The sequence below is a fragment of the Pseudorasbora parva genome, chromosome 15 (assembly GCF_024679245.1).
Source record: "Pseudorasbora parva isolate DD20220531a chromosome 15, ASM2467924v1, whole genome shotgun sequence".
In the NCBI taxonomy this organism is placed as follows: domain Eukaryota; kingdom Metazoa; phylum Chordata; class Actinopteri; order Cypriniformes; family Gobionidae; genus Pseudorasbora; species Pseudorasbora parva.
Window position 1 is genome coordinate 44,560,914 of NC_090186.1, and position 13,046 is coordinate 44,573,959.

Here is a 13,046-nt window from a genome sequence, read left to right on the forward strand (position 1 = left end):
ATCGAGCAGAACCACTCCAGAACTAATGAAACCATCCCCGGTCAATCACTCAGAACAAAACCGCTTGACACGGGAAACTTTCCCCCCCGTACTGCTGAATAAACCTGGCTACACAACTTATCTTACCTTTCTTTGATTATGCTGACATAGTCTATCAGAATGCATCTAAAACCGATATATTGCCTCTAACTACACTCTAAAAAATGCTGGGTTGTTTTAACCCAATGTTGGGTCAAATATGGACTAACCCAGCAATTGTTTGAATCCTGCGGTTGGGTTAAATATTTGCTTAAGACAACCCAATTGCTGGGTTAAAACAACCAAATTGCTGGGTTAGTCCATATTTGACCCAACATTGGGATGTTTTTTACCCAGAATTTTTTAGTTTAGTAACTACAGCTTATAATAAACTGTGTAGATTTGTCATCGGATGCCCTTTTGTTACGCATCGTTGTATTATGTATGAGTAATTTAAATGGTCTCCTCAATATTAGAAGGCATCTTCACTGGCTGCAATTCATTTTTAAATGTATACATTTTAATTATCCCAATTATTTCAGACTGAATTACTTCATTATGTAATTTAAGACATTTGTCACAGTGTTATTTTTTTGTTACCCCTTTAGTTAAGAAAAGCATGTAAGTTTAAGGCTCCTGCAGACTGGAATAATTTACCGCTAAAAGTACGAACGGTGACTTCGGGCCCTATCTTGCACTCAGCGCAGTTGACTTTGTACACCGCCGCATGTGTCATTCCTATTTTGCGCCCGCGCAAAGCGCGCTTTTCCCTCCACAGAAGCACGTCGCTAAACTAGTGAATGAACTGTCGCTCCCTGGGCGGTTCAGCGCAAAAAAGGAGGCGTGTTCCGGCGCAAACAATCCCTGGAGCTATTTTGCTGTTCGGTTAAACAGTTGCGCCACTGACCAGAAAAAACCCAGTCTAAAGTCAGCGGCGCGTTGCGCGTTGTTCATTATGCTATTTTAAGGGCGCATGCTTGACCATAATGTATAGCGTGCACAACGCGCATACACTTTGCTCATGTAATCGACACAGATGCAACAGTTATTTTTGCAAATCATAAATTCTTACACTAAAAAAATATGAACACATGAGATGACGGAAATCATTGTGGTGTGCCACGAAGATGTGAAAAAATAGGCATAAATCTAGATTACAAATTATTCAGGCTAACTGTAGTAATGAAGGATCAGACCTGTTTGCCCAATAGTGGCCAGACATATCTGTATATAAGGACATCTGACAGATTGGTTTGTCCGTCAAGAACCTGGAAAAAAATCGACTGAAAAACTGAAAAAACTGTTTAACCGACGCTATTTTGGGTGGGTTTCTCCATCCCCTTACAACACATCTCCTCTGTCTTTCACTGCTCTACAAGAACATCCGTCTCCTCGGCTGTGAACCGCTCCTGGCGTGCGTCTGGTAAATACACCATAATAATAGCAACCCATAATGGACCTTGCGCAGCTGCTTTTAAAGGGAATGTTGGATGCCGCTCTGATTGGTTTATTCACGTTACGCCCAAACCACACCTATGAATAATGAAGCTACTTCAGACCAACCCATTTTAGATTTGCGCCGGGCGCAAGAGCCATTTATCCCGCCGGGAAAATAGCAACAGCGCCGAGACCCGCCCACGGAGTTACTTGCGCTTCGCGCTTTGACACTTGCGTTTCAGATCGTTAAAATAGGGCCCTTCATTTAATATGTTTAAAAAAAATTATTCTGTTGTTTTGAAACTTGTTGTAATTGTTTTAGATGATATGAGTATATTTATTAATGTTTGGCCACAATTCCTTATTATTTTATTTATTTGGGGCTAATTGTGTAGTGGTATGTCTGTTGAATCTGGGACACTTCCACATTAGCACCTTTAGTTTGCGGTGTTCCTCAGGGGTCGATCTTGGGACCGTTGCTGTTCTCTCTGCATATGCTTCCTCTAAGCTCCATTCTTCAGGAGCATGGTATTGCTTATCACTGCTATGCTGATGATCTTCAGTTTTATTTTCCTGTGAGTTTAGAGAAAACATGCTCTCTGCATAAAGTACAGGAATGTTATAATGATATAAAGCTTTGGCTTTTAAATAACTTTCTCCTATTAAATGAGAGCAAAACTGAGGCTTTGATTGTAGGTTCTGCGACATCACATGCTTTAGCTGGCCAGCTAGGTTCCCTGTCCTTAAAGCTTGATGATCATGTTAAGAGTTTAGGGGTAATTATGGACTCATCCCTAACTTTTAACAGACAGATTGGAGCCGTGGTTAAAGGTAGCTTTTTTACCCTGAGATCAGTTGCTAAAGTAAAGCATTTTTTATCCAAAAAGGATTTGGAAATTGTGATTCACTCCTTCATCTCATCGAGGTTAGATTATTGCGTTATATATTGGACTCCCCCAGACTGCTTTCGTGCGCATGCAGCGGCAAGGTTTCTAACAGGAGCGAGGAAGAGAGATCATATTACCCCTGTACTGCGATCCTTACATTGGCTCCCTGTGAAACTCCGGATAGATTTTAAAATTCTCCTGTTTGTTTTTAAGGCAGTTTCAGGCCTGGCTCCTCAATACATTAGCGGTCTTCTCATTCCCTACTCTCCCTCTAGAGTTCTTAGGTCCTCGGACCAAAAGTTCTTAAAGGTCCCTCGCTGTACTTTTAAAACGAGAGGAGAGCGCGCTTTTTTCGTGGTAGGTCCGAAACTTTGGAATAGTCTCCCACTTTATGTGAGGTTAGCTCCTTCAGTTGAAGTTTTTAAGTCGTATTTAAAAACGTATTTATTTTCTTTAGCATTTGAATGCTGAGTTTGCTTGGGTATATGCTACGTTGAATTTTGTTTTAATGTTTTTATTTTATCTCTGTAAAGCACTTTGGAGTAACGGCTGTTGTTTAAAAATGTGCTATATAAATAAAGTTGCTTGCTTGATTTAGGTTAGATGATTGTTGTTATTGTTTTGGTTTGTGTTTTATCGTTTTATTATTTTGTGTTTTGTTCTTTAATGCTGTGTATTACGACCCCCTTGAAAACGAGATGATGCATCTCAAGAGGTTTATCCTTAAAGAAGAACATTTGTTACAACCTGAGGTTGCACAGGTACTGCATAGTATTTGTGATAGAACGTGGTAATATAATACTGTTTCCCACAATGCAATGCACTTTACTTTTCTGGTCGTACCCGTAGTCTGCAAAAAAAAAAAAAAATGGCCGTAGTGTCCGTGACATCACCCACACTGCAAAAAAATGCTCTTCTTATTTAGTATTATTTCTTGTTTCTAGTCCAAATATCGAAACATTCTTAAATCAAGATGCATTTACTAGATCAGTAAAATGACATTAGATATTTTTGCTTGTTTTCTGGGGAAAAAAATCAAAATGAAGTGAGTTTTGTTCATCTCTCAATCATAATTGTATTGCATTGCATTATTCGTTTTAAAATCATAAAACTAAGCATCTAAATATCATATTATTAAGACATATTAGCATATATTGATATTTATGCAAGTATCTGCTATACTCTTATAAAGATCTCTCTGATTTACATCAGAATTTAATCATTTTTTATCCATATAAATATCAGCACCTGCACCAAATTGCATATTTCTCACTATATCACACTATACGAGCCACAAAAGCCTGATGCATTAAAGGTGATACTGAAACAAAAATAACAAACACTGTATTTTGCATATCTGGAGAACATCAGACGAAGCACACACTGCAAAAAATGCTCTTTTTATTTAGTATTTTTGTCTTGTTTCCAGTCCAAAAATATCTAAAACTTCTTAAATCAAGATGCATATACTAGATCAGCCTTTCTCAAACTTTTTTCAGTCAGGGCACCTTTCAAAAGTGCATAAAATTTCAAGGCACCCCAGTTTAAAATATATTTTAAAAACACTGCATAACCCACATTTTAAATGCAAATGTCCTGTTTATTTAGACCGGACAGTAATGAACAGAGCATCCATTTCAAAGTAAAAACTGTCCGGTTCATGTGGGGCTTTTCTTTTTAAAAAACGATCCATGCTGCTGTTGCTTGTTTCTTGCTCTTTGTGAAATCAAATGTATTTTCGCGGTTAAATTATAAAACAATGTAGCCAACTGCACAGTCACGCGACCCCGGTGAGGACGTCGTGACAGTAACTGATGTGAGATGGATTTTTATGGTTAATTATATATATATATTTATCTAAAATTAATTTACAATTTTATTAATCCGCTCATATGTTTAACCCTTTCACACGCAAATGTAAAACTTTCTGACTGACCCCCCAGCGTGAGTTTTTCAAAGCGACCGTTATTAGTGTCACTTTATGGTTTCCATGGTGACGCGTCATTGCTTGCCACGTGACACACCGCAGCAACAACAGAGCTGAATGAATGATGATCTGCTTTTGTAATTTTTCCTTTTTTATTCAAAATATTCACAAATTTGTTAGATATGGCCTGAAATATCTGATATTCCGATTGTCAAATATATACAAGTGGAAGTGTTTTGTTGTTTAAACACCTTAACGATCGCGTTAGTTGAGCTGTATGCACGATGGGCGACGCCATCACCGCCGCAGGCGCAGTTCAGAAAATCGGATCTGTTGGATTTACAAGACGTGAATTCATCCACTTCTCCCAAAATACATAAAAGTAAGTGGCAGGTGAACTGGCAGAAGAATAGAGTCAACTTTAAAGTTACTTACACAATGTGTATCTGATATGAATAAAACTAATTATAATGGAAAGGATTATTATTGCCTCTTCATTTTTCATCATTGTGTATTTTACAAACTCTAAATGTATTGTTTTTAGTACGTATATGTTTGAAACCTAAAATAAACATTATGTGGCTGAAAACACTGAAAAGTTGTGATATATGACAGCTCTGAGCGCGCCTGTCTCTGGCTCAGTGCAAGCCAGCGAAAGCACATTTGAATGAACGTGATGCACTGACCGTTCTGATCACGTGCGTGAATGTGTGATCATACGTGCGAAAGGGATACAAAGAAGAAGAATGTATTTATGTAAATTCAAATATATTTTATATATGAAATTTCAGATTTTTTTTTTTTTAGCCTACGTAATATTTTGGCGGCACCCACTTTGAGAAAGGCTGTACTTGATAATTAAAACGACATAAAATGTTTTTGCTTGTTTTCTGGGGAAAAATATCAAAATGAGTTTTTGATTAAATTGATTAAGTTTTATTCTTAGCTAAAAACACTTAGTTCTTACACAAATATATGTGCTCATTAATGTATATTTACTTCTTTCACGTAATAAAGTATTCTGGTAAGTTTATAATATGCCGTTGAAAACACATACGGGTGAGGGGTTCGGATGCCGGTCGCCATGTTGCTCCTCCATCTTGAAAGTACAGTAGCCAAAGAGGGACATACCCGTAAATTCAAGCTTCGCCTTTCGCGTTTTAACACTCGATGGCACCGTGTCGAATGTGAAGAGGAGGATTGCCGTGTTAATCTTGGACTAAATCAGCCACCGTAGGAGTTAAAACGAAATCAGAATTGATTATATATTAAATATACCTTTACACCGCTAGATGGGGGAAAATATCACACAGTGGAGCTTTAAAACAGGCAAAATGATCTGCCAATGGGTGAGAAAAATAATCTTATTTCTGTTTGGGACGAAAACAAGAAACAAGATTTCAATCAGAAATAAGATTATTTTTCTCACCCCATTGGCAGATCATTTTTCTAGTTCAGTTTTAAGCAAAAACTCACTTCATTTAGATTTTATTTTCAACAAAACAAGAAAAAATATCTTATGTCATCTTACTTGTATAGTAAATGCATCTTGATTTAAGAATATTTAGATATTTAGTCTAGAAAAATGACTAAGTAAGAAGAGCGTTTTTGGCAGTGGAGCAGAAACTGGGCGGAGTTTGGCGCAGTGGAGCAGAAACTGGGCGGAGTTTGGCGTTTGGTCGTACCTCATGTGCGCGGATGCTGTCGCTCGGCTCGGCTATTCTGATTGGTGTAGAGCGCTGGGATCCGGTCCCGTCATCCTCACGGTCGTCCTCTGATTCGTCCTCAGAGCTGCTGGAGATCTGCTCTTCAGTGGGAGGAGGCGGAGCGCTGGCGGCCATCTTCCTCTGCAGCACCGCGTCCTCCTTACTCGACTTATTACTGCAGACCCAGAGAAAGAAGCTCAGCCCACACAAAATGCATCAAAACTCATCTTTGCCATTTACATTCTTGCAAAACGCTAATGATGCGAATGAGTGATTTACACGTTAAAGCGGTGGTTCCGTTGTTTTTTTCTAGGCTTGGTTGTGTTTATGGGGCGCAGTATAACATGTCTTAAAGGGCTAGTTCACCCACAAATGAGATGTCTGTCATTAACTCCTCCCCCTAATGTCGCTCCACACCCGTAAGACCTCCGCTCATCTTCACACACAGTTTAAGATATTTTATATTTAGTCCGAGAGCGTATGCAAGTGTATGCACACTATACTGTCCATGTCCAGAAAGGGAATAAAAACATCATCACAGTAGTCCATATGAGACATCAGTGGGTTAATTAGAGTCTCTTGAAGCATCCAAAATACATTTGGGTCCAAAAATAACAAAAACTACGACTTTATTCAGCATTGGCTTCTCTTCCGCGTTTGTGTTCAATCCTCAAATAAAGATTCAAACGGTTATGAATCAGCGTATTGATTCATGATTCAGATCGCCAATGTCTCGTGATTTCAGCAGTTTGACACGCAATCCGAATCATGAATCAATTCGCTGATTCATAACCGTTTGAATCTTTATTTGAGGATCACTCTGAATTCACCCTATTGAGACTACAAGCTAGCTAAAGCCAGATAATTGAGCTTATTCGCTGTATTTTAAAACAATCATGCCGGCCATTTCACAACGAGGTGAGTCAGCTGGCAGAAGACCTTCCCATGAATGAATGAATGAATGAATGAAGCGAGTAAACTCATCATGTTCAAGCGTCCAACTAGACGCGAATAGCACGATTTATTCATGCAAGTCCCGTCTGGTGTGAACGCACTGATAGAGCCAAATTAAATGAGCAAGCTGCAAAAAAACCATGTCTTGAATCAATGTTAAAGTGTCCATAACACACACACACAGTTTCAGTCTGGTGTTAATCTTGAGTATCTATAGAGTAGTGTTGATCCTTCATATCCCACAAGAATCTTTAGATTATCATATTAATAAAAGACAGATACACTGAACCGATTCTTTCTGAAAAAAGCCGAGTCCGGTTTATTATTAACAGTTGCGTACATTTTTTTTTTTAGGATTCTTTGATGAAAAGAAACATACATTATCTAAAATATAAAGCTTTTGCAACATTATAAATGTCTTTACTGTCATTTGATCAATTTAACGTATCCCTGCTAAATAAATGTATTCGTTTCTTTAAGTTCTTTCCCCAAAAAATAAAAAAATAAAATAAAATAATAATAATAATTCTTACTGACTCAAAACATTTAAATGGTAGAGCAATGTTACAAAAGCTTTATATTTCAGATAAATGCTGTTGTTTTGAACTTACGATTTACTTACACTTTACTGTATATTCACATAGAAAACATTTATTTTATATTTAATAATATTTCACAATATTACAGCTTTTTTTGTAATTCTAACAACATAAATGCAGCTTTGGTGAGCAGAAGAGACTTCTTTAAAAACATTTAAAAATCTTACCGTTCTCAAACTTTTGGCCAATAGTGTATATATAAGAAATATTTGCATGTATACATATTTATATAATTTATATTAAATATAACATATTTTTCTTAAATATATACAGTACATGCATGCTTGTGTATTTATCGAATTGACAGCACTAATTGTAATATATTTCAAATGGTATTTATTCCTGTGATTCTGATTCGTCTTTTCTCAGGATTCACAGAAAGTTCAAAAGAACAGCATTTATTCGTTGCACTTTTCTAACATTATAAATGTCTTTACTGTCACTTTTGATTGATTTAGTGCCTGGATAAAAGTACAAACTTGTGTTCTTTCCCTTTCATTACTTATTAATATTTATATATATATATATATATATATATATAAAGGTAATGGTTGTTTTTGCCATTGGAGATCCAGCAGCGGAGCTTCGGTTTATATTTGGCATCATTGAAGCACAAAAACAAAATCCTGCAGGAAACCGAGCCGGGAAGAGACGCTCAGGCCACGTGGATCTGAATATTTATAATATAAAAGCATATTATAGCACAAATCAACTTGTTTTCAAGTACATAAGGTCGACCCATGATCAGACAGCTGCTGCGTGCTACATATTTACACGCCAGAAAACATGAGTGTGTGTGAGACCAGTGATTGCTTTTCCAGCACAGAAGGTCACCGACTGTTTGTGCTTTTCTTAAAGAGGGCAGGTTATTTTTCACAGATTGCCATTGTTGATTTGGTCGGCTGGAGCGGTGTGTTGTGATTGGTCAAGCTCTTCCAGTGTGTTTGGGGAATGCCCCGCCCCCTTACCATAACCGGCAGTTTCAACACAACCAGGCCCCGCCCCTTTATTTACCAACAAAAGATGAACAGAATACATCACTTAACCCTTGTGCATTCATTTAATGTTACACATAGGTTCATAGAGGAAAAAATGTCCATGTCGAAAAACTCATAAAAAAATAATCTTGGGAGCACAGACTTCAGTTTGATCTCATTATTAAAAAAGACCCTTGGCAGATTATTGCTGAAGTCAAAAAAGTTTAAAAAGTAAAACCAAAAAAAAGTTATAGAAGTTTAAGTTTATGAAAATGATTTATGAATAATATTTTATAAAACAATTAGTGCTGGGCAACGATTAAAATGTTTAACCGCGATTAAACGCAGTATGCACAAAATTGAATAATGAATATAAAAGTGCAATAACATATGATTTGCAAACACTTTAAACAAATAAGGTGCTTTTTACAGCAGTTAAAAGTTAGTAACAGTTACAATATTTCTTGTAAATATCAACTTAAACATTAATTTAATTAAATAAATAAAATTGGTGGTATACATCTATTGATTCTGAAGTAATATTCTCAGCAGTGTTCGGTCAGCTTTAATCTTGTGATATTCACCCCAGGGCGTTATTTCATTTTATAAAGGCCATTTTTTAAAATCGTAATAAATGTATGCATCATCTTTCATGTTACATTCTTACATTTGATCAATAAATTCAGTTATAATAGTAAAGACACTATAGGCTGTTACCAATCAAATTAAAATAATTTAAACTGCAAAAAATACAGCTGCAATAAATAATGTTATAAGATTGATGTTCTCAATAAAACATGCAATCATACTTATAAACATAACCGCCAATAGGGGGCAGCAAGTGATCGTCTTCATGAGTGAGTCATTGAGTCGTTCATTCAAATGATTCATTCTATGATTTATGGCACTTTTTTTTACCTAAAAGCCAGGTAAGGTGTCGTTTTATTGCTTTACTTTAGAAAAAAAGCCATGTGTTGACTTGGAAACGAGAGTATATTTTAAATGATATGCATCTGTGGTGAATTACTAGATTTTCGCGTCAGTACATGTTTATTTTAATGCAAACAATGTTCTGTCGCTTTAATGCAGCAGTGCAGCAAAAAATAGACTCGGTACGAAAACGATCCGTGCACTGCTGCAGACGCACCGCTCCTGGAACGGACTGACGGACCGCACCTGCGTGCAGTGTGAAAGCTGTCATCCGTTAACATGGGTACGGGAAAAAATACGCACCGCACACGCACTGCAGACGGAGTGTGTGTGAAACGGGCCTCAGCAGAAGGCACGCAGTAATGGTGGCGCTGCTTTACTTCCGTGTTTCGCCGGATTTGTGAATATTTCCTACTTGTTAAGTTGTTATACAAGTAGGAAGAGCACAGGTACAAATTAAAAGTATAATTATTATGGGTCTATGTGAGGATTTATGCCACCCCCGACCCCGATCTCCCGGATCTTGATACCCAAATGCTGACAGCTGTGCATTTCTCAAACTCACCCCAACACAGATTTGGCACTTTCGTCTGGTTTGCGAACCGTAAACGGACTGGGGTCGAGCCCGACCGTCTTCGGCATAAACTCCCTAAAATAACACACAGGAAACAGAAATCATAAACAGAAGCATCAATATTAATCTCTTTGCGTGACTGTAGAAAACCATTCTGAGCTCATGCATTAAAGAGACAGACCCCAAAAGTTTAATTCTGTCATCATTTCCTAATATTTACTTCAATATGTAAATTATATTTACTTGAATACTCATTTAAATAAATAAACAAACAAAATAAATAAACAAATAAATACATATTTACTTTGTTATTTAAAGATTTTGTGTGTGTGCTTGCGTGTGATTATGTGTGTCTGTCTGTGTGTGTGTGTGTGTGTGTGTGTGTGTGTGTGTGTGTGTGTGTGTGTGTGAGAGTGTGTGTGTGTCTGTGCGTGCGTGCATCTGTCTGTGTGTGTGTGTGTCTGTGCATCTGTCTATCTGTGTCTGTGCGTGCGTCTGTCTGTCTGTGTGTGTGTGTCTGTCTGTGCGTCTGTCTGTCTCTGTGCGTGCGTCTGTGTGTGTGTATACGTGTGTGTGTGTGTGTGTCTGTGCGTGCGTGCGTCTGTGTGTGTGTGTGTCTCTGCGTGCATGCCTGTGTGTGTGTGCATATATGTGTCTGTCTGTGTCTTGTGTTCGTGTGTGTGTGCATGTGTGTGTGTCTGTGCGTGCGTGCCTGTGTGTGTGTGTGCGTGCGTGTGTGTCTGTCTGTGCGTCGGTCTGTCTGTGTGTGTGTGTGCGTGCGTGTGTGTGTCTGTCTGTGTGTGCGTCGGTCTGTCTGTGTGTGTGTCTGTGCGTGCATGCCTGTGTGTGTGTCTGTCTGTGTGTCTGTGTGCGTGCGTATGTGTCTGTCTGTGTCTGTGTGTGTGTGTGCATGTGTGTGTGTCTGTGTGTGCGTGCGTGCGTCTGTCTGTGCGTGCGTCTGTGCGTGCGTGCGTCTGTGTCTGTGCGTGCGTGCATCTGTGTGCGTGCGTGTGTCTCTCTGTGTGTGCGTCTGTGTCTGTGTGTGTCTGTGCGTGCGTGCGTCTGTGTCTGTGCGTGCGTGCGTCTGTGTGCGTGCGTGTGTGCGTCGGTCTGTCTGTGTGTGCGTGCGTTTGTCTGTGTGTGTCTGTGCCTGTGTGTGTGTTTGTGCGTAATTGTCTGTCTGTGTGTGCGTGTGTGTGTGTGTGTGCGTGCGTATGTGTCTGTCTGTGTGCGTGTGTGTCTGTGCGTACCTCTGTCTCTCTGTGTGTGTGTGTGTGTGTGTGTGTGCGCGCTGACCTCGCGGAGTTGGTCATGGCGATACTGAAGCAGTCGTCGAATGAAGTGAGCTCGTATGGCTGGAAGGATTCGGTGTAGATGTCGATGCTCTCCTCGAAACGGTTCACACACTTCACCACAACCTTCTTTCTGTTGTTCTCACACTGGGCTGAAAATCACACACACACCTCAGTTACAGCAGGCCTGAGGTCTTTAAATGTGAAAGAAAAACTCAGTAATGGTTAATCAGTAGTGGTTAATGTGAGTGTGGTTAATGTGTGTGTGGTTAATGTGTGTGTGGTTAATGTGAGTGTGGTTAATGTGAGTGTGGTCAATGTGTGTGTGTGTGTGTGTTTGTGTGTGTGTGTGTGTGTGTTCAGCTGTGTAAAGTCATCTCACCTTCATCATACGGTACGGGCAGAAACGTCAGCACGCCGTCAGACCACCAGTGTGTGTAACTGCAGGAGGAAACATCAGCATGATATTTGGGGACATTGTGCCATGGCATCTGATGCGACTGAGAGATACGGCAGTGCACGAACACACAACGTGTGTCAAAGTACCATGACTATTATCTGACCATCACTGTAGTTTTGTAAAGGGCAGTGTAACAAAACATATAATTATAACATTTAGAAAAAAGTTATTTCATATTTTACATTATATATTTAGTCAGACAACCACACACACACACACATATATGCAAGCACAAGCAAATGCAAACACACACACAAACACACACACAAACACACACACGAGCGCACACTTTGATAATTACTTAAATATTTATTTAAATAAACAAAAAAACATTTATTTTAATATTTATCAATATTTACTTAAGTATTAATTAAAATTACTTTAATTAATATTTACTTATCTAATCTAATGTTTTCATAACAAATAATATAATACAATTAATTCAACATATAAGCACACTTATTATTCATTAATAAATATATACACATATTTCTATAATTTCTTACAATACATAATTTATATAATTAAAATAATATTATGTATGTTTTTTATAGTTTGTATATATAAACTATAAAAATGCATCTTAAATAATACATAGCATACTATTGTGTATACTTTCCGATTTAAATGATATATATATTTATATAAAATTATATAAAAAATTATTTATATTGAATTATATTATATAAAAAAGAAATATATGTATATATATATATATATATATATATATTTCTTTTTTATATAATATAATACAATTTATACACTGTAAAAAAATGTTGGTTTAACTTAAAAAAGTAAGTAACCTGGTTGCCTTAAAATTTTGAGTTCATTGAAATTAAAAATTTGAGTTGATACAATGAAGGAAATTTGTTTAATATAGAAACTCAAAATATTATTGTATCTGAACCACATAAAAAATGTGATAAATCATGAAAATAGCACAATTTGGCTGCGTCATCACAAATAAAACACACAATTACCCAATATGCTCACAAAATCTGTTATTAATATTTTAATAAAGGTTGTCGAATCTCAAAAAATGTTCATTGTATTAACTCAAAATTAAGGCAACCAGGTAGCTTATTTTTTAAATACTTTTTTACAGTGTATTTGTAATATAATACAAATAAAATAAATATGCATTTATTTAATAATAATAATAATAATAATAATAATAATAATAATAATAATAATAATAATAATAATAATAATGTGTACACCCTTAAAAATAATGGTGCCAGGGAGAACCAAAAAGGGGTTTTCACAGTGATGCCATAGATTAGAA

The 13,046-nt window shown here is 37.3% G+C and overlaps 1 protein-coding gene across 2 annotated transcripts in view; it reads right to left on the reverse strand.

Annotated features, from left to right (window-relative positions):
- The window catches only part of fig4a (FIG4 phosphoinositide 5-phosphatase a), a 130,912-nt gene that overhangs the window by 18,368 nt on the left and 99,498 nt on the right, over positions 1-13,046 (reverse strand). For both annotated transcript variants that reach the window (XM_067418332.1, XM_067418331.1), the window contains exons 18-21: positions 11,684-11,742; positions 11,306-11,453; positions 10,001-10,084; positions 5,955-6,150 (exon numbers count right to left, since the gene is read on the reverse strand). In XM_067418332.1, the coding sequence (XP_067274433.1) occupies positions 5,955-6,150; positions 10,001-10,084; positions 11,306-11,453; positions 11,684-11,742 (487 nt within the window). The remainder of the gene's footprint in view (positions 1-5,954; positions 6,151-10,000; positions 10,085-11,305; positions 11,454-11,683; positions 11,743-13,046) is intronic.